This window comes from Cyclopterus lumpus, chromosome 3 (assembly GCF_009769545.1).
Source record: "Cyclopterus lumpus isolate fCycLum1 chromosome 3, fCycLum1.pri, whole genome shotgun sequence".
NCBI classification, from domain to species: domain Eukaryota; kingdom Metazoa; phylum Chordata; class Actinopteri; order Perciformes; family Cyclopteridae; genus Cyclopterus; species Cyclopterus lumpus.
The window spans coordinates 4,897,447-4,918,513 of NC_046968.1; the positions used below are offsets into that span (position 1 = coordinate 4,897,447).

The 21,067-nt window shown below is 43.5% G+C and overlaps 1 protein-coding gene across 1 annotated transcript in view; it reads left to right on the forward strand.

Annotated features, from left to right (window-relative positions):
* Positions 1–3,187: 3,187 nt before the first annotated feature.
* dpy19l3 (dpy-19 like C-mannosyltransferase 3) overlaps positions 3,188–21,067 on the forward strand; it is a 42,055-nt gene continuing 24,175 nt past the window's right edge. Inside the window, exons 1-11 of the mRNA XM_034562798.1 lie at positions 3,188–3,363; positions 4,038–4,164; positions 4,595–4,722; positions 13,859–13,949; positions 16,505–16,626; positions 17,211–17,356; positions 17,968–18,091; positions 18,934–19,068; positions 19,369–19,500; positions 20,239–20,340; positions 20,516–20,589. Coding sequence (XP_034418689.1) covers positions 4,047–4,164; positions 4,595–4,722; positions 13,859–13,949; positions 16,505–16,626; positions 17,211–17,356; positions 17,968–18,091; positions 18,934–19,068; positions 19,369–19,500; positions 20,239–20,340; positions 20,516–20,589 — 1,172 coding nt within the window. The 5' untranslated portion in view covers positions 3,188–3,363; positions 4,038–4,046. The remainder of the gene's footprint in view (positions 3,364–4,037; positions 4,165–4,594; positions 4,723–13,858; positions 13,950–16,504; positions 16,627–17,210; positions 17,357–17,967; positions 18,092–18,933; positions 19,069–19,368; positions 19,501–20,238; positions 20,341–20,515; positions 20,590–21,067) is intronic.

Genomic DNA, 21,067 nt, shown 5'->3' on the forward strand with positions numbered 1-21,067 from the left:
ACTGAGCTGCAGTCGCACGCTTTCATGGATTATCTGAGCCAGGGACGAGACTGTAGCTGCTCTCAGGAGGCACATCTCTCCGGGTCTAGGACCAGGCACGTCTGCAGGAAGTTATGGCAGTCTGGAAAGCGAGAGATTTAAGTGGTAGCTCAGTGATCCTTTGGGAAAAGAGATTTGTGTCTTTGGTCTTATTTTTGGAATTGGTGGTTTAGTTTAATACCTGTTCATTTGAAACTAGCTATTTTCTCTCCAACCTCTAGGAGTATCTAATCACTGTGTGAGATTCCTCACACATGCACATTGATTACTTTTTTTCAAATTAATATTTCATGTCAGCATTCTTTACACAAACGGTACACATTTGATTTTACCAATGTATCGCGGCTCATATTAAAGCGCTCATTTCCTCTGGACCCTCCGAGTGCTTTTAATGTGCCATCGCAATTCCACAACTCATACTTAAAAAAAATCTAGTCTATATAGCCTAGTGCAGTGTATGCATGGTCCTACCTTTACTTGTAAATGAAGTCCATTCGTCTCTCCTTCTGGACAAAAACATCTGTGAATTTATTAAAGTCCACCTGATCTTCTCTTAGTTTTAAAAGTATAGAAGAACCCGGGAGCTCTCGCACGCCCCCTTCCTTGAGGCAGAGGTACTGTTTGCCTCCCCCACACAACCTATTCTATGGAAAGAAAGGACGTATAATAAAAGTGTCTACAAATATTACAGTGGTGACCAACAATGAGAATGCCAAAAGGCACTTGCTCAACCCAGTTTGTGAGGGATTGCACAATCTGCGATAACGCACAGCTCGTCGCTGCCTCACCTCGCGTGTCTCAACGACGTTGATTATAAAAATGCGTAACATGATCAGAATCATACAGAAGTTACATTTATAGCACAGATCAGTGGAGAATATATTCATATTAATTTCATGATGCTTTCTTTATTTTTTTTACTTGACGACAGGTGAGGCTCTGCCTTCTTCCCTGTTACGATGTATTGATGTATTGATGTATTGTATGATATTCACATATTTAACCGTTTCAACAGTTTACATTGGGACTATGTCTTCGGCAGGAAGTAGTTCCAATGCAAACTCTTGTCTCTGGATTTTCCAGATTATCTGGGGACTGTTCTTTTTGAAAAACGGATGTTCTTGAGCTTTTAAAAGAAATTGGATTTAAATACTGTGTGTGTATGTGTGTGTGTGTGTGCGTGTGTGTGCGCGTGTGTCTACTTCAGGTGAGCTGGTGTTTTTAAAGCAACGCCTACGCAGCAGGTCCTATGCCAGTGCCCCGAGCTGCCACACTGTTGTTGGACTGACCATTCTGAGTGGGGGTGGTGGACCTAAAACTACACAGGTAAGACACAAAGAAGGAAGGAGACAGTCAGCGATAATCAGAAACTGGAGAGATCTCAGCCTATACTAACCTAATCTTCTGGCAGTTAGCCTCCATTTGGCCCTGCAGCTATCCATGGAGGGGGTTGGTCTTTCTATTACCTGTGTAACAGGATTGCACAGAGGACCAAGATATATATGGCAGCGCCATATAAATGATATTTAATAAAACAACTTCAACAAACAACCAAAAGACAGAAAATCAAGCTCATTCCAAGAGCTCTTTCACCAAACTAGAACTATATGCTTTCTGGAAGGAGATACAGAATAATAATTTTTAAAAGCATATCACTGCAAATGATTGAGAAAATTACATGATTACCTTTGCGTGGTCTGACCAATAGCACATTTGGTTACTAATAGAGTAAAATAGCGTTTTAGATGATTTGTTTGAACACAGTTGGTGTATAGCCCAAAATCACAAATTACAATCTGTACACATACGATCCCAGGACCTACCTCACATTGGATCAGGAAAAACTCCCAAAAAAACAGAAGAAACCTTCAGGAGAGCAACAGAGGAGGATCCCTCTCCCCGGATGGACAGAAGCAACAGATGTCATGTGTACATTACATTACATTACATTACATGTCATTTAGCTGACGCTTTTATCCAAAGCGACTTACAATAAGTGCATTAAACCGTGAGTCCAAACTCAGAACAACAAGAATCAAGCAAGTACAATTTCTTCAATAAAGTCAAACTACAAAGTACTATCCGTAAGTGCCATTTAAGTGCTACTAAAGTGCTATCGGTAAGGGACATTTAAGTGCTACTACGGCATTTAAGTGCTACCTATTCAAGGTATAGTCGAAAAAGATGTGTTTTTAGTTTGCGACGGAAGATGTAGAGACTTTCTGCTGTCCTGATGTCAATGGGGAGCTCGTTCAGATGAACAGTACAGATGAACAGTGTTACAGAGTTACAACACATTTAATGAATATGACAGAAATGTATGAATAAATGGCTTATGAGACGAAGATTATGGGAAAATGTTCACTAATGATAATAATGATAATATAATCTGAAGGAAAACATTTTTTGATTAAATGTTCATATAATAAATAAATAAAGATAGACGGAACACGTGTCTCCTTCAAAATCACAGACTGCCACTACAACCCTCTAATTGTGCTGATAGTGTTTGGTACTTTAATTTAGGACTCATTTTATGTATCTCTTTTATTCTATAGTTGTATTTAATAAAACTACATAGGCTGCAAGTGGGTGCTTTTGACCCAGGACCCCAATATATTGATATTTATTTTAAACTATTACTATTTAAAAAGCACTTACAAGCAATTTAACCAGAAAACAATGATATGAAGTCATTTGGAACACACAAAAAGTCATGTAATCTGTCACTTATTCAACACATCAAAGTGACAATTGATTCAATGGAAATATTACACATTTTTATGAAGAAGCTTATGTTCCCATTACTTAAGAGGACACATTTACAGTTACATTCTTGGGGATACTTTGGGCTTTTTCTAATGAAATTAAGGACAGATGAAACAATTCTTGATTTGTTTTTTGTTTTGGTCTCTTTGTCTTTTGCCACACCAGATATCCTGCAGTACAGCATGTAATCGACGTACACGTAGAAGTAGTAGTACATCTTTCTCACCTCCTCTACAGTATAACCCCTGGTTATCAGCTGGCGTCAACTCATCCAGAGACTTTACGTCGGTCTCTCCTCCAGCGGCTTAAGACGCATTTCACAACAGGGAGTCTTTTATTTTGAAAGGCAGCTGCTCTTGTGTTCCGGTATTGTCCCAGTGCGGCATGAAGCTGACCGATGAATTCTAACGGGAGGGGAGAGAAAAAAAAGAGAGGAAAATGAAAGAGCGAAGAAGATAGAGAGATACAGAGAAAGAGAGAGAGAGAGCGAGAGAAAGAAGGGGGAGGTAGAGGAGAGCCGGTGGACCATCCTTCCAGCCGCTGCTGTAGAGGAGGGTGAGGCATATCAATGTACCGTTGGCGCAAATCGTATTCGTCTTTGTTGCTGTCAAGACAAAAAGAAAACCTGGCGTCATAACTAACTAGGGCGCCTTTATGCAAAAAAAAGAAGAAGAAAAAAAAGAAGCACATTAATTTCAATGAGGCTGCAGAAGTATGCTACACAATAGGAGTTTAACCCTGACGTATTGTTACTCATTCGCATCACTGCTAACGACCCTTGTGAAGTGACTGGTGCAGCTGCTCTTATGGCTAGCCTACCGTCCGACTCACACACGGTAACGTCGGTACGAGTGTAGTTTTTGCCGGTGCTGTCGGTGTCAATAGACGGGCACTAATGTTCGCATGTTGTTTCTGGCCGCGACGTGTGCAGGAAATGCCGCCGTGAGTGCAGGCCTGTCCACCCGGTCCGTCGGGCCGAATGAACGGCCGCGGAGACAGCGAAACACGACGACGGTGCGGCTCGGCGGTTGAATCTTTGAGGCTCACATTGAAGCGGTGCACGCGCTGGCTGCTTGTCTGTGTGTTGAGGACACGTGCTTGTGGACGCGCGCGCGCGCGCGCGCGTATGTCGTCACTGGGTATCTGTTGATGCGTTAATCATATATGTGTGTGTAAACAGACACAACCTCTCCTCTAACCCCCCACTCCCCCCATTCTGGGTTGTGCAGTGCTTCGACATGACAGCCCTGCGTCAGAGGAAGGGCAGCAGGGGGAAGGAGCCCCCGCTCGGTGCAGAGTCCCAGTCCCAGCAGGCCAACTGTTGCACCGACCATCATCCCGAGACGGTCCTGCACGGTGAGTGAGGAGAAGGAAGGGGAAGTTGTCGGTGAGAATGCATCCTCCCAACTTCCACACCAACGCATATGGCAGTCACGTGTTTGCTTTCTGCGTTTCAAGTTTTACACAATGACATTTATAGAATGAGTTAGAATGAGTTACCTGTATTTCTCTAGTATCCACTGAAACAACCCCCCTACACACCTGTTGTTATCATCATAAATCGTACAACTTTCTTTTCAACTTTTTCATTCTCTTTTCTGACCTACAGGGGGTGGCTTGTTCCGAAAATAAATCTGATTGTATAGAACTCTATGATAAAACGACCCTCAGTAAACATAGTGTGTAGAGTTTATGGTCTCAATCTCTAGTGTTGAGCCTTCTTCACTACAGCGTGATGTTCATTTAGTGAACTATGGTCCACACTGACACACTAATGTCCCTGCAGGTGATTGGTCATGGGGGGCAATAATCTGGACGTCGCTCGGTTGGTCTGTGTCTGTTGGTCTCGGCCTTCTGTGCTGCATCTACATGGCCACGCTGCATGAGAATGACCTGTGGTTCTCCAACATTAAGGTAAAGGCCCCTTCACTGTCACAATGTTTAGGTCAAGCCCGTCCATCCCCACTTTGTTGTTGGAGGAGGTGCACCTATACACTGGAAGAAAAGATGCAACAAATTACAAGAAATATTATTAAATAAATGTAACTTATGTTCAGTATTGAGTTAATATATATTAAATGAGAACCTTTTATCAATGTCATATGTGTAGATTCAAATAGTAAAACAAAAACAGAATTAATCAACACCAAAACAAAAATACTGACTTGATATGAAAAACTGACACTTCAATGCATGCAATTAAGTCTAAATATTCTTCTTTCTCAGGAATAACAAATAATAAACCAATCCATGAAATGGTCAACAGTACAGTTTTAACATATAGGGGCCAGAGTTCTGACAAATAAACTATATCTGAATACATATACACATATATTCTGACAAAAGCTTTCATGTTCTCTCTAAAAAACTATTCAAGATGTTAATACATAATACCGCTCTATTAAAGCCAAAGGACGCTATACAGAATGGACTCAAAAAGAGGTTAATATATATATATATACACTGTATATATATCACAGACAGGTACAAATACACACTTTGTGCATAAACGTGTGCATGGAGTAAATAATCAATCAAGAGGGAAAGCTGAAGTTTTTTGAAGTATTAACGGGACCTGCGCATCACTACTATTGTCTTACGCCAAGCAGCTCCCTAGCAACTGGACCTCAAACTTCAACACTTACACTTAAGCGGTCCCTCAGGGATGACAAATCAGGCATGGTTGACGAACCGTTTAAAGTTCTGTCGGTTGAAATCAATCGATATCAAGCAATATATGTTTCTTTTTCAACTACTTAATTCAAATTTAAAAACAACCGTTCACTTTTTGAACAGACGTTTCAAGACCAGCGCTAACTGACGGACTTGGCACTCCTCGACCCCTGAAGTAGCTGAACGTTGTGTCGTACTGCCTCCTTAAATGTACACTTCCTCTCATTTCAAACCAGAAGTTTGCTCTTGAGGTTGCTTGACTTTGTTTGACAGTTTTCTTTTTTTTTAATGCCTCAAATGTGCGCTCCTCGCTGCCCGGGATGATAGAGATTCTGTGTGTCTCTCAATCCCTCGAGGACGGAGCCGGCTCTGGCGATACCCCCAAGCCCTGTGACGACTTCCACGTCCTCGGCAACAGCTCCGATGTCCTTTTGAGCTGTCATTTGTGTTCCACCTCCGGCCTTTTGTGATCGCAGTAATTGCCATTATTGGCTGCTCGAGTTCCTCCAAGTTGTCAGCGATGTCCTGCAACATGAATTTTTAATCCGTGTTATAGAGCAAAACTGTCAAAAAGAAATATTGGTGGGCACGTCGCATCACCAGACGATACATTTTTAATAAAGGGCCCCCCGTGTCAGCCGTGTCGATGCACGGGTGGATGACAAATTAAAGCGACATTCCTAGTTTATTTAGAGCCCTTGTTCACTGTTACAGTCTCAAAGGGCTTTACAAGCACACAGCTCATGGAAAACAAAGCCTGACCCAAACCCTCATGAGAAACCAGAGGGGGTCAGGGACCCTATTGGACGCGTCTTCCTCCCCTTCCTCTAAATAAATGGTTCATCATCTTGATGATGGTTGCCGTGCCTCTTTCCCAACGTTACTAGTTATTAGTAACCAAATGCAACTAGTTCTGCTTTAGCATCCTCTGGATCTGAGCCATCAAAGGACGGTGTGGCGGTGGCTGAACGGTTAAGTCGGTGTCGAAACGTTATCCTTTTCTAGACCTGCACGCAATCTGACCACGCGGCAAGACAGTCGAGCCAAATGACCCAGCAACAGAGTTCACCACGGTGAGTGTTTTTTCCCCAAATGCAGTGAATAGACACAGCCGAAAGATGAAATTTAGCTGACATGACAGTTAAGGTGGTCTATGGTGGATTTAAGTACAGAAAAGATCCCGTGTCTTGTAAAATCCTAGATTAGTGTCAAGTCCTGTTGCATTCAGGGGCTATAATCCACTATAGCTTTATGCCACTGATGTTCTTTTTATATGCATATTGACTAGGTATACAGCTGTTATTTTTGGATGCATTTTACAACAGACAGTTTTCAGGGAAAAGGGGGTCTAGTCAACAGTTAGAGGACCAAAAGGAAGCCGAGAGCATACAGTTGAGGGAGGCTGCAGGGATCACACTCTGAAGACGGATGTTTCTTGAAATAACTGAGACTCGGTGTAATATTTGCTCCTAAAATGGCTAAATTTAAACTGCCAGATCTTTCTGAGGTACATTTTGTGACTTTCTCTTCATACCAGAATGGAGCAAAATAAGCGTAGCAGTTTATGTGTATATTGATGTCAAAACAAAATCGTATGATGTGAAATATGATGTGCTGACTTGTTGCCAATCCTTCTGTCCAATGATGTACCATAACACGTGTATAGATGTCTCAGGGGTTTAGTAAGGACCATAAACTGTATATAAGAAGTGTACGTTGTCATCGTGACGGATTTGAAGACTTGAGTTCGGTATCTTGGACTTTTTCGCCGTCCCCATCTTGTTTTTCTCTGTGCAACCAGTGAACGGAAGTGACCATATTTGAACTATGGAGGAGTAGCGTAGAGATGCTGTACACGACTCTGGTAGCAACCTGTCAATCACCTTGTAGTCCCGCCTTGCTTTATGGTCTATTTGACTCTAAATCAGTGGTTCTCAAACTGTGTGGCGCACGCTCTAGTGGGGCGCAGTGGTATTACAGGTGCAGGAGGAAATTGCAGGAGGAAATGCAAAAATACCTTTATTAAGAACTTCACATATTACAAAAATACAAAGTACACAGAAATAAAACACAAGTCATTAATAAATACATGGCAAAACGCCTGTACATTTGTGTAAATGTTTATGTCACGGCGTTAACAGGTTCCGCATGCAAGATTCTTGCCGACTCGCCACATCCTACCGTGAGATCGGCTTTTCTGTGATTGCAATTTTTGGTATTCTATTATTTGAAAAAGCACAGATGGAGGAGTCACAAAAGGTTATTTCAATACAAATTCAGCATGGGCTATTTTGTTACAATTTTGTTGGGGCGGTGGGGCATGAACACTTTTCTTCCTCCTGAAGTGGGGCATAACCACTGCTCTTCGAAACAACCATACTTCTTTTTGCAATCAGAGTATTCGCCCCCTGGCTTCAGAACCGCGTGTTGCTACCTGGATAATAACTGTACGTGTCACCGACAGTGTGACACCAACCATTTGAGTTTGCGCCATCCGAGAAAGATGATCTGTGAATGTCGAAAGCGCATGGCCCCCTTTTTAAAGTCTCTCACACGGCAGTTAAGAAGTAGCAGAGATGGCCGGATTGATGGGCGCCCACAGGGTTTTGACACTTTCACGCAGAGGTCATCCGAGGATTTGACGTCCATGTGGAAGATTCATCGAGCACATCCCAGATGTGGGTATTTAAAGGTGGAAACATCTCCCGGTTTAAAAGCAAAAAAACATTCCACACACTTCCACTCATCTCAAGAGGAAACGTAGCTCCGACATCGGCGTCCAAAACACGCCTTCTAAACTTCATGCCTGGCCCAATTATTTTTCCATGCACTGCAGTAGATTATTTCTGAGCCCGTTAAATGAATTTGAAACACCAAGGCGACTGCTGCTTACACAGACCTTTATTTTCTCTCAGTGTTCAGCAACAGAACACCGTGCCTGCAAGATGCGGTGTCTTTTTTTAAACGTGTCATCCCCTTTCCAAAGCTCAACCGTTGCTGTGGTTCAGACTAAGATATACATAGCACGCTATCTCGTTTGACGTGGCAGAAGAGATCGCCCTGTCAGAGTCCTAACTGGGGCAACGTGCAAATTAATTAAAATAATTAATTTATTTAGCCTAATTTCGCGGTGCAGCAGTTGTCATTTGTTTGGGTAGTTGAAAGAGTGGTTCGAAAAAGGAATGCAGGTCACATGGTTGGCCTGGTTTAGTTTCATGGAGTGTGGTTAGCAGGGCCGTACTGAATGTCATTCATTTAGTATTTTTTTAACAACCGAAGGTTCTATCAAGGTTTATGAATGAAGTTTCAAATGTCTGTTGTTATATTTTATGGCACCCTAAAAAACCCAAAAGTGAACAAAATTTGGTGGAAATAGTTAGAACGCTGCAGCACATACCTCCTCTGCCTTCTGTGTGGGGGCCGAGCTCCTCCAACGACATACACACACACACACACACACACACACACACACACACACACACACACACACACACACACACAGGTTTTAGACCTTTCACCGGTCTCTGCTCCGAGAGAGGCACTCTCGCCGCTGAATGAATGAAGAATGGGGGAAACACCGGTTAGAGCAGCCTGTTCTGTATCTGCAACTCTGCAGAATTACCAAAAGCTAAATTAATAGACAAACTAGTGAGCTTAGCAGAGTTATTGGTCCAGATTTTGCAGAAGCAATTATACTAAACAGGGGAATGAACTTTCCCTTTTTTGTGCAGAACAGAAGAGGGAAGACAGGAAATCTGAAATCTGCCACTCAGAATTCCGTCCTATTCGTCGGCAATAACTCTCAGTGACAGACAGGTGTTTCTTCTGTGTCTCGGGCAACATGGAGGCAATCTGCACGGGATCATTCGTGAGCTTTTGTCACGGAGCGACGGATTCCGTACGGACACGGTTTTGTGGTCCTAAGTTGTTGTAGTTTTCTCTTCTTTTTTCTATCTGTATGTGTGTGTGAGGCAGACAGATGCTTTCATTCATAAGAAATGCAAGTCACTTTACATGCCTGGCGAACATCTCCCTGAAATGTTCCCACATAAGTGGGCTCCTGGCTGACATCATCGCACATTGCACCCATGTGTGTGTGTGTGTGTGTGTGTGTGCAGTGTTTTCTTCTGGTAATGCTATCACAGTCTGTGTCTTAGACTGTAATTCAATCTGAAAATTGTGTTTTTATATGTGAAAACAACGTGTGTAAAGAAATGTACTGCTGTAATGTACACTTCAACGTTACTTAAATTTAGAATATTTTCACTTTATTTAAAAATGTTATATTTCTTATATGTGATATACTTCAGTTCCATTTGTGTGTGGGTATATATATATCTCTATACAGAAATATAATATACATATATGCACAGGGAACTGAAGGTGCCATATTGCTTTCTTCAAAGAAGCAGTGAGAACAAAAAGATGGAAGGTGAGACTACATTTCACCCCATTAGCGGCAGCACAAACGCAATAAAACCCTCATGTTCAGCATTGTAGTACTAGTTTCAATAAAATTCTAACCATACCCATCACTAATGCACACACACACACACACACACACATATATATATATATATATATATATATATATATATATATATATATATATATATATATATACACAGATACACTGTTTGAACACAGCTGATGCTGCAGTCTGACTTCACCTCAAACTGCTTGCTGTTCCTCCCTATAGCTGATATTATGTATTTAGTTTCCTGCCCTTAGAGATCCACTGCCTTTCTTTCTCACATTCACTCTCCAACACACACACACACTCTGTTAAGTGTGTCCAGGTCAAGTTGGATGGAAAGGACCGTGAAACATGCTGGAAAGTCATTTGTGAGTCTGGGAGTCCTGCCCGCTTGCTGTTTTGTACTCTTGGCTGTTGTTGCCGTCCGACCCTACGTGACTGATGGTATCAGAATGCTGGCAGTCTGCGGAGAAACTGTTGCCGAACAGAACAGCTAAATGAAATGTAATAAAGAACCGGGGTTGGGGGGGTACGACGACTGGTTTTAATAATCTCACATGTGGCCTCCTCGGCCGCGATGTTGGAGAGCAGAATGCAGTCGTGGTGTTCCGCCTCGGGTCAAAGGGTCTGGAAGGGTTTGTTCTCACACACACACACACACACACTTATTATTGGCGGTCCTCCTCTGACGTGTGGCGTGAGGGACGGTCCCGGCACAGCGCCGAGTCTCTTTCAGACATGTGCTCACAACCTGACACTGGTCCCAGATCCACAAAGCCCTCTCACAAATGTTTCCCCCGTATATTTCCGAGTGACGTTCCCGCCCCCTCACCTCGACCCCATCAAATTCTTTTCCTGTGTGCATGTGTGTGTTTTATAGACAAGAGGTCACCAGCAGTGCATCTCTCTCTCTCTCTTTTTCCCCTTCCTTCTTCTTCCCCTCCCTCTGACTGCACCACTTATCTCCAGCCCAGCCCGTTGTTCGTAGCCCTACTGTGCAGCTAAGGTCGAAGACGACTGCTTTTTGTTGTGTCTGCTGCAGTTCGAGCGAGGCGTATGTTGGTTCTCGTTTGAAGGAGCGCAACGTGAGGCCGGCGCCGGACGGAAGCGAGGCCGGATTCTTTCCGACGCTACTCCCAGGGATGGGAGTTATTCGGAAACAAGAGCCATGAAGAGGAAATGTCAACAGAGGGAAACGCAAAAGAGGAGGCTCGGTGCCTGCCGAGGAAGGAAGTAGCTTACGGGGTAATGAGCAACGCGTGAACTTGTTAACTGGGCCTGTTCTCTTTGACCTTAATTTAAACTGAGGATTAGCTATCTCATCAGAGTTCTTGGTGGAAAGCCAACGCTTGTTTTGCGGAGGATTGAGAAGGAAAATAGCTGCTCATTCCCTCGGAGAAAGCTTTTTTTGCACATTTCCTTTTGGCGAGGAACTTGAAGCGATTAAAAAGTTAATTTATTTGGACCGACTTCAAGAAGAGAGAAGCGCACTGCATTTACACTTCCTGCCGTAATGGATTTGGATCACTTCTATAGCTCAGCCCGGGAGCGTGCTGTTTATCTACCTGAATCCAGCGCATCAAAGGATCCAAGAGTGTATTGATGATCTCCGTCGTCTCGGGCAATGGAGCTGCGCAAGAGAGTTAAGCTCAGCAAGCTGCAACGTCATCCGGGCCCTCCGCGAGATGTTGCAACCGAAGGGCGATGCAGCAGTAACGCGATGTTGGGGATGGAGTGGAGCGGCCCGGGGGAGGCGTTTCTGCTCAGACGACCCGGTGCTCATTCCGGTCCGGGCATCCTGCCCTGGCGACGGTGCGTCTCCGCGGCGGCCGGGCTGACGTTAGCCGGGCTGCTGGCGCTGACTCAGGCCTGGTGCGTCAACGCCATACACGAGAATCTGCTTTGGTTCTCTCAGCTCACGGTAGGAGTTCTGACGCCACGCTCATTTGGAAACTTTGATTAGCCGAGCACATTGCAAACGAGCGAATATCCTGTGGAATTATGTTCAATATACACAATTTAACTTACCTGAGGCACAGCATGGTGAATTTTAGGGGGACAATTGTACATGAAGCAAAACAAGCCTTATATTATATTTCTGTGTTTCGAAATGGTGTTTTTGTCCCACCATGGGACCATTGTTACCAGGGGTTCTTTTGGAGTCTCATGACCCATTTCGTTTGCAATCTCCCACAATAATCTGTGAGGCCATTCTACCCCATAACCAGGTCATTATGGCTCATGATGAATGAAATGTGAGACGAGCTGGATCTAACGAGGCACGATCAGCCCGCAGAGGTTCATACGAGAACAGCTGTCCCCGTAAACGGAGGCTCCAGTCTGCACAGTGGCTCCTACACTTCACTGATGACCTGAGAACAGGCCCTTGTCACAGCAGCCATTTTGACGAGTCACCACACAATACGGGAAGTTTTATATACAAAGTGTATTTGGACACAACTTTATTTGTGGGCAACTTTGGCAGGGTCGTCCTTCAATCAGAGGATCGGCGGTTCGATACCCGGCTCCGCTAGTGTAAGCGTGTGTCAAAATGGTATGCCTGGTAGAGCCTTCGGAAGAATTGAGCCAACAACTTCTCTCGTTCTGGTAGATTTATTCTCTGATCACATGCAAAGTGCAAGCGCTCGCTGCAATTTCAATTGCAATCACAGGGGAGTTTTTCTGACAACACACAGGTTGAGAGGAGAAGAACTCTCTTCCCCAAGCAAAGTTCGGCCTTTTAATACACAGATTTCGTCACAGGTTCGCATTGCGTCATCCTAACCTCGGATTGGCACTGAACTGTCTAGGAGGAGAAGAATTCCAAGAATTCCATCTCCTGAGCCCTTCTCACAGGACTGAGCCGTGCAACGGTCTCAGTCCCCCTCCCTCATGAGAGCAGACATCAGAATATTTTCCAGGGACTTTTCTCTGACACATATTTCAGCTGCTACGTTTTGTTCTGAACTTGAGTAACCTGACAAAAGCATAACATTATAACAATATATAAGCATTTATATTATCACTAGCCCATGTCGATGTGTCCTTGGGCAAGACACTTAACCCCAAAAATGCTCCCGTAGCTGTGACTACTGTGTGTGAATGTTAGTTACTCCTGATGGGCAGGTGGCTCCTCCCATCAGTGTATGAATGAATGTGAATGGGTGAATGATGTCATGTAGTGTTACAGCGCTTTGAGTGGTCGGAAGACTAGAAAAGCTCTTTATATTTGAACGATAGCTCTGTTGTATGTGACTGGAAATCAGCGTTGAGCTGAAACAATCCAGTTGTTTCAGTTTTTTAAATTAATTTCATGTGGGATGAGCTTTGAATCATAGATCAATACTGGGGAAAAAATGACATAAATGGCATCATAGTAATACTCTGAAATATTTGTTGTTTTTTAATGAGCAGATGTCGGTGTCCCTCGGCCTGACAAACGCCCAACAGTCAAATCACAGCCAATATGTCAAATTAAAGGTATCGCTGTGGTCAAATAATTTATTTTTGAACAGAGCACAGCTGTTAAACTATTTAGAAAACGGAACGCGATAGATTGATGGAGTTAATATTCTGCAGCTGGTTGCTTACTGTTTTTTTACCCCCCTGTGGAACAGTAATCATGCATGGCAAGCGGGAAATCTCTTGGGAAGCCATCATCTAAGCACACACACACACAGACACACACACACACACACACACACACACACACACACACACACACTACCTGTCTCATTGTTACTGCCAAGGATTATGGGTGTATTAGCAGCTTTGCCTCTATCCTCCGTGTTTCTGTCATGCTTTGCCAGGATATCTGTTTTCCATATTTCAGAGAAACAGAAGTCTTTGGTTTCTGGCGACAAATAATGATATAATATATACATATTCTTTTGCTTTCAGGAGGTGGAGCGGGAGATCTCGTTTCGGACCGAGTGTGGACTGTACTACTCCTACTACAAGCAGATGTTGCAGGCTCCGTCCATACAGGAAGGTATAAACTGCGTTTATGGTGGTGACATCATTTTTCCGTATACATACCGCACCGATAATGGCCCTTTTATTGATCCTATCAAATATCAGCCAGCCTACCTATGTCATCCTTAATTTTGTGAGTGTAATTGACTGTTTGCTAAACCGCTAACCTAAACAGCAATTCACTGTATAGCTTTAGCCTCAGTGTTTTAGCTTCATATCATTTGTCTAGCTATTAAACATATATTTATGACCCTTTTGCAGGAGTCTTTTTGTTCAGCCAATATAACAAAAGGGTCAGCCAGTGATTACTTTTTTTTTTAACCAGTTAATGTAGCTAACGTTAGCTTAATGTTAACAAGCTTAATCAGGGGTCTGACATGGACGTTGGTGTCACGGTTTCAGAACCATCCCACCCCTATCAAGTCGGTAGCTAGCTACAGCTGAGTTCATTATAAAATGATATAATTATATATAATTAAATGATGTAATTATTGCAACCATGTCTTCAAGATCTTGACACAATTTACTTTTTTTTTACATGGACAGACACCAGATGGCTGTCTCTACCCACTCTTACATAGAGAGTGCGGTTTCTTCCAACCTCCATTTTCCAACCATACCAAAAAACAGTTTCTTGTGACGCACAGTCTGGTCTGAGGGAAATTAGTCTAATTATTTGTTCCCATTATCATTTAAAATACCTTGTTGGAAGCGGGCCTAATTTTCCACTAATGCAAATAATTGAGCTGCAATCAGTTTGAGGAACTGGCTGACCTCCCACTCTGTGCTCAGTTTCTTTTCTCGTCACGCAGAAAGGCTTGATGATGCACAAACTACATAAGTTACTGAGAGTTACGGTGCTAAGAAGGGAGGAGGAAAATACAGGGAGGGCGTCATGGAAGAAATGTGAAAATAAAAGATGGGATGAAGGAAAGCCAAATAAGTGAGGTGGTGGAAAAAAGGATGGAGGTAGGCATGAAAAGAGAAAAAGGAAGAACAGTGACAGAAGTATGAGGACTTAAGGGTAGAAAGGGAGCAAAGAGAAGGAGGAGAGAAAAGACAAGGGGAGAAAGCAAAAAAAGAACAGTTTGAAAGAAAGATGAAAAATAAATGGTTGTAGGGGAGTGCACTGTGTGTGTGTGTGTGTGGGTAGTAATATGTATTTAGTTTATGGAAAACGGTGCTGGTTTTTATGGTCCTACGTGCATCAAGAACACAGCCGTGATCGGGCTGACACATCCCAGCCTGCAGCACAAACTCATCCCTCTGCTGCAGGTTTAGTGTCACGCTTTGTTCCAGTCAAACCCAATGCATAGTAATGATGCTGCACCCAGTGCCCCATTTCGGAACGATGATGCCCGCGTGCGGACGCGCCGATAGAACGCCGGTACCAGTCTGCATGGTTCGAGCGCGACTGTGCAAGGAATATAGCGACGTCAGACGGTCTTGATCGATATTACAATCTGGAAATTACAGCAATTTGGTTCACAAATAAGTAAAAGTAATCATCATAAACACATTGGTTGTGCTAATATGAATGATGATGACACGGCAACAAATAAAGTGGTTATTAATGGGAAAACATTGGATTAGTTATAGAAAATGAGAACTGTGCAAGTTTTACTTTTGTAACAAGCAGCAAAAAATATGTAATGTCGCACGTCCTGCGATTTGAGCGCTATACTTATTTTATATATAAGTGGTAACTTGTGTTATCGTCTGGCCCTTTTGACTGTGTTGCACCCGTGTTGCCCCGTTCCCAGATTTGAGTAAAATGTTAGCACAGCTGAAATTATGATCAAACCTACAGAAAACAAAACCACAGATTCAATAAATGCTAATTAGCTTTTAGACCTGCAATAAGACTTTTCTTTTCTTTCTGGCCACTGGTAGCAGAAACACAAAATCAGTTGCTCATTGACACATCCAGCAGATATGGAGCAACATTATAATTCATTTGTGTTTGTGGCAACTTGGCAAAAGCATGGTGCAAGCTTTTTTTCCTTCTCGTTTAAAATATAAAGCTTCTTTGGCCACTTCTGTGCCGCCCAGGTCCTGACTCATCTCTTCTCATAATCAATTTGATAGATGACATTTGCTGTGTTTGACCACCCCTCAAAGGTTAATGTTTTATTTGATTTAAAACTTTATGGCGTTGGTGGAGGTTTATCGGCTTTAAAGGCTACCTTCAGATGATATAAAACCCAGCGTGAAAACCCCAAACATTTGAAATGTTAGAAAAGAAGAGCGAAAGTATTTAGTTATTTTTAATTGAGCAAATGAAGTGACGCTTAGGGCTCCCAAGGTCGAATACAATCCGGCGCTGTCGGCTATCCCGTGGTGCCCTCAGCTACTCCGGGATTGGATTGAAGCTGAACGCTCTGTGCCTTTAGCCGTTGATGGATATTTCACACACTGTTCTTTAACAGCAGCGTACTCTGTAAATGAGCTAAGGGAGGAATCAAAACTGTTCCTCCCAATAAGCATTATCACTCTCTGTCACTGTGAAGAAATAGTGTCATTTTATATATATATATATATTTATATGTGTGTGTGTGTGTTCGTTCCTAGGGCTCTCGGATTTGATTCATGACAACTTGACAGAATCCAAGAGGACCATCAATCTCCTGCAGCGAATGAATATCTACCAAGAGGTCTTTCTCAGTGTTCTCTACAGACTGTTGCCCATACAGGTACCCCATCGCTCAGCTGTTTACAATTGGCTTGTAAAACACAAAAAGATTAGAGTAATGACGGCCACGATTTAAAAACATGAAAAAAAAAAAAGATTGACTGCCTCTGTGACTTTCCCTGCCGTTTTGAATATAAAAAAACAGCCTTCTCAACGTGTGAGGAATGTAAAAACAACCGCGCACGCTGCCAATTCTTTCTTCTGTCGTCATCATTAACCGAGTGCCTGGCACCGTTATGAATAATAGCCGCGTCGGGAGGCTGTCGAGGCTGTCGAAGTGCTGTGGCATTTTACATTGTGGTCTCGGAGGAAAAGGTTTCCATATTGGCATATCAATTAACCGAGGACCGGTTACTTAGCTCCCCCGGAGATCTTGACCGCGACACGAATGCCGGCGAGGGAAATATCAGACCAAACTTTGAAAAGGCCACACAATGTTCCTGGGTGCCCGAGTCGGATCGCAGTCACTGCAGTCAACTCTGTCTATTTACTGCGCCTAATTAACTAATGCTTTCTCTCTCTGTGTGTCTCTGTGTGTGTGTGTGTGTGTGTGTGTGTGTTTGTGTGCGCGCGCGTGTGGCCCAGTCCTACCTGGAGCCAGTGTATTTCTACATTTATACAGTGTTCTCGCTCCAAGCGGTGTACGTGATCGCTCTGTACCTCACGGCATGGCTGCTGTCGGGTTCCTGGCTGGCGGGCACGCTCACGGGTGTCTGGTACATCCTAAACAGGTGGGTAATAAGCAACTGTGCATTCATGTGTAAACACACACACACACACACGCTTCAATAATAATAAATACAAAACAGAATACAAGTGTCAAAATAATACATCTATAAGTCTCACCAAGTTATAAAATCAGGTCGTGAAAACCGTCGAAAAAATGTAACCTCAGTGGAAACGACACGACGGGGAACTTGTTCCGTTCTTTAAAAGATAAAGCAGATCGTGCGAAGTTAGAACCACGTTTAGGGATGTTACGAACTACCCTGGAGGCAGACCTTGAAGCTCTGCTCATTTGCTCCGAGCGGAGCTGAACAGAGCTCCTCAGCAGTGGGGGGCGACACTGAACTGTACGTTTTATTTTTTTTCAGGGTTGAGTGGAAAATAAAAATCAATTGCTGGTCAAGGAGGAAACAGCAGAGTTTGAAACATACTTGTCGTTCACTTGAAAACCAGCCAGTCCACCTTAAGAGAACTACTCCTCGTGGTTGTTTAGCTCCATCCGCACACAAAGCAAAGGCAGTGTGTCTCACCTCGTTTTAATTGTGAGTTTTTGATATTACCTCACTTTTTAAAATAGATTTCCATCCCTCTCCTCCCTCTTTTTCCCTACTATCAGGGTCGATACCACTCGTGTGGAGTTCACCATCTCCCTCAGAGAGAACTGGTCTCTGCCCTTCCTAGCGCTGCAGGTCACCACCATCACCTGTTACCTCAGGCCTCAGCTCACCGCCTTGCAGCAGGTACACACACGTAAAACCAAAAGACACGCAACGGGCTTCATCTCGGCACACTCAACTAAACATGGGAACATTTTACGTAGCGATTATCCTGACCAAAAAACTGTTGCGGTTCACAATGTTTCCCCGATAATCATTAAAATGTGCTTAAAACTCCACTGACACGAAAAACCTTACATTTAGTTGGGAAACAAACATTTTCTTAACATTGCTTGAGGTAGAGAAAACTCAAACATGTAGGGTGTGCTGTATAACACAGTTAAAATGCCATAAATCATAAAAATATATATAAGTTCCAAAAAATTACAATGGAATCTATTTATACCCTTTTTCCAAGTGTTAACAATAGAAAACACATGATGTCGGAAATGTGAAAATCCAACGATTATTATTATTACAGTTTTTACTGTTTCTGGCGGTGATGAACGGTGTAGTTTTGCCATCAGTTTAAAGAAAACATGCTTTTCCATTTTTGGGGTTCAGGGGATTAAATCACAAGGTCCCCCCCACCACTGCATACAAAAATATAAATAAAATAAAATAAATAGCAACATTGTATGAGTCTATTTTGTCTTACATTATAAATTCTATAAATTAAAAAAATAATAATCAGGCTCTATTTTTTCACTATATTACCATAGTGAGCAAGGCGGCCCGTGACAATATTCAACATTATTACAATAACGGACTAAAGGGTATTTATCCCAATTGCCAATGCTATCCGATAACAACCCATCCACTATGATCAACCATCACCAGTTTATATGACTAACCCCTGTGTGTGTGTTTCCGTGTGTCTGTGTGTGTGTGTGTGTGTGTGTGTGTGTGTGTGTTCCCCTCCTCAGAAGGTGGTGGTGTGGTTGATGTACGTGACGACGTTCTGCTTCTGTCTGACGTGGCAGTTCAACCAGTTCATCCTGCTCGTTCAGGCTCTCATCATATACACAATGGACTGTGCCGATTTCCTGACGACCACACAGGTACGGCTCAGAGAAGGACCGGACAATTTGGAGATATAGTATGTAAGACATCTCTTCAAGTGGCGCCGTTCGGCCGACGGAAAGTCCCTCGGTTTTAATAGCTCTTTTAGGGCACAGTCGTGACTACCTCCCACTTGGAAAGTAGTATTTCCGTTTTGCAGGTATTCATTGAAGTACACGTGTGACATGGCTTAATTCTCACTTCACTGTGTGTGTGTGCGTGTGTGTGTGTGTGTGTGTGTGTGTGTGTGTGTGTGTGTGTGTGTGTGTGTGTGTGTGTGTGTGTGGTGTTCCATCTAGGTGACCACTATGTACCTTGTCCAAGTGTGCAGTCTGCTGAGTGTGTGGCTCCTCCAGTTCTGTAACTCCATGATACTGGGATCGCTGGTCCTGAGCTTCATCGTAGCCGCACTCGTCATCAGGCACTGCCAGGTTAGTGATGGTGTGTGTGGAATAAAAGTAAAGAGCAGGAACTGGGAACACAGAGAACAAACACAACATCGCAAGAGTGCCAACGTCCAGACAGTTGTTGTAGCTCGTTCTCGAAACACAGCTGTGAATGCAATCTGAGTTCAATCAGATCGTATCACAGTAACAATTACAGAAACATTTCATGTGACGGGCTGAAAGGGGGGAAGAAAGACAGACAGAGGTTGAGAACGGTCCAAACATAAAAAATTCATGTTATAAGAAAAAGTCTGCAGCGTATCAACAGATTTAACTTTTTTTTTCAAGCTTTCACGGGTTTAAATAAAAGAAATCCTTCAACGGCAAATTATATCAGCTGTAGCTATTTAATATTAACGGCCAAAATGACACTTTTGGCTGCCGCCTGGTTAATGTGCAAGCTGGCGCTTTGCGCTTGGCCAATAACCATCTTGTGCCCTCCTGCAATCGACTGGCCCTTGTCTTTGTTTTCACTTCCACCAGCCTGCTCTCCCCCCCCCCCCCCCCAAACAAATATTACGTTTAACACCATTCACCATCTTTTTGAAGACAAATCTAAAATGTAACGACGGTTGACTGTTGATCTTCACAAATCAAGACTCCATGGTCTAACACTGGCATAGCTTTCAGTACTGTGAGAACAATATTTCAATCAAAAGACATATATTTTAATAGTGTTTTTTGCAGAATGACAGCCTTGTATTGACTAATCTCTCGTTGCAGTCCGGTCTGAAGACGGGAAGCACGCTGGCTCGTCTGGCCAAACTGCTTCTCCACAGCGCCATGGTTCTCCTCCTCACCTTCACCATCAACTACCTGACCAAGGTGCTCCTCCTCTTATATCTCCCTCTCCTCCCCTTTCTCCGTTACTACTGCGTTACCTCCCCCCTCCCTGCAGCCCTCCTCCCCATATTTACTTATTTATACATCTCAGCATGCTGATCTTTTAGCCTTGACAAGATGACCTTATATCTGTGTGTGTGTGTGTGTGTGTTTACAGAAAGCTCTTCAGCTCAGATCGGACGAACACATCTTTAAATTCATCAAGTCGAAGCTCGCCTTGGGGCCGACGAGGTATGAACACACACGCGTTTATGGATGCATGAACTTAGTACACACACACACGCACACAATCAAACAACAAAAACTGGCGCACTTTTCCTTCTTCTCGGCCATGCTTTACTCTCACCAATCCACATTTTGCCACTAAGAGATGCGCACACACAGCACATCCTGAGCTCATGCACCTCTTGACTCGATGCAGCTCCACTGTATCACTCACTGAGCGCCGGCGTCGTAGTACCCGGAGTGTTGAGTGTGTGCGAATAATAGACGTCGGGGGTGACGCCACCAGGCCTCCCATCTATCAGATACCGTGTGTGTGTGTGGGTGGAACAGCTCAGCTACTGGATAGCTGCTCCGGGGTGGCAGATAACACAGCTCACAAGCCAATGCCTCACAATCCCCCGCCCCCCTCTCCCCCTTCAATTATTCAGGAGGCTGGGAAAATACAGCGCTCTCTCCGTCTCCTTTTCTGGTCTCTCGTCAATCT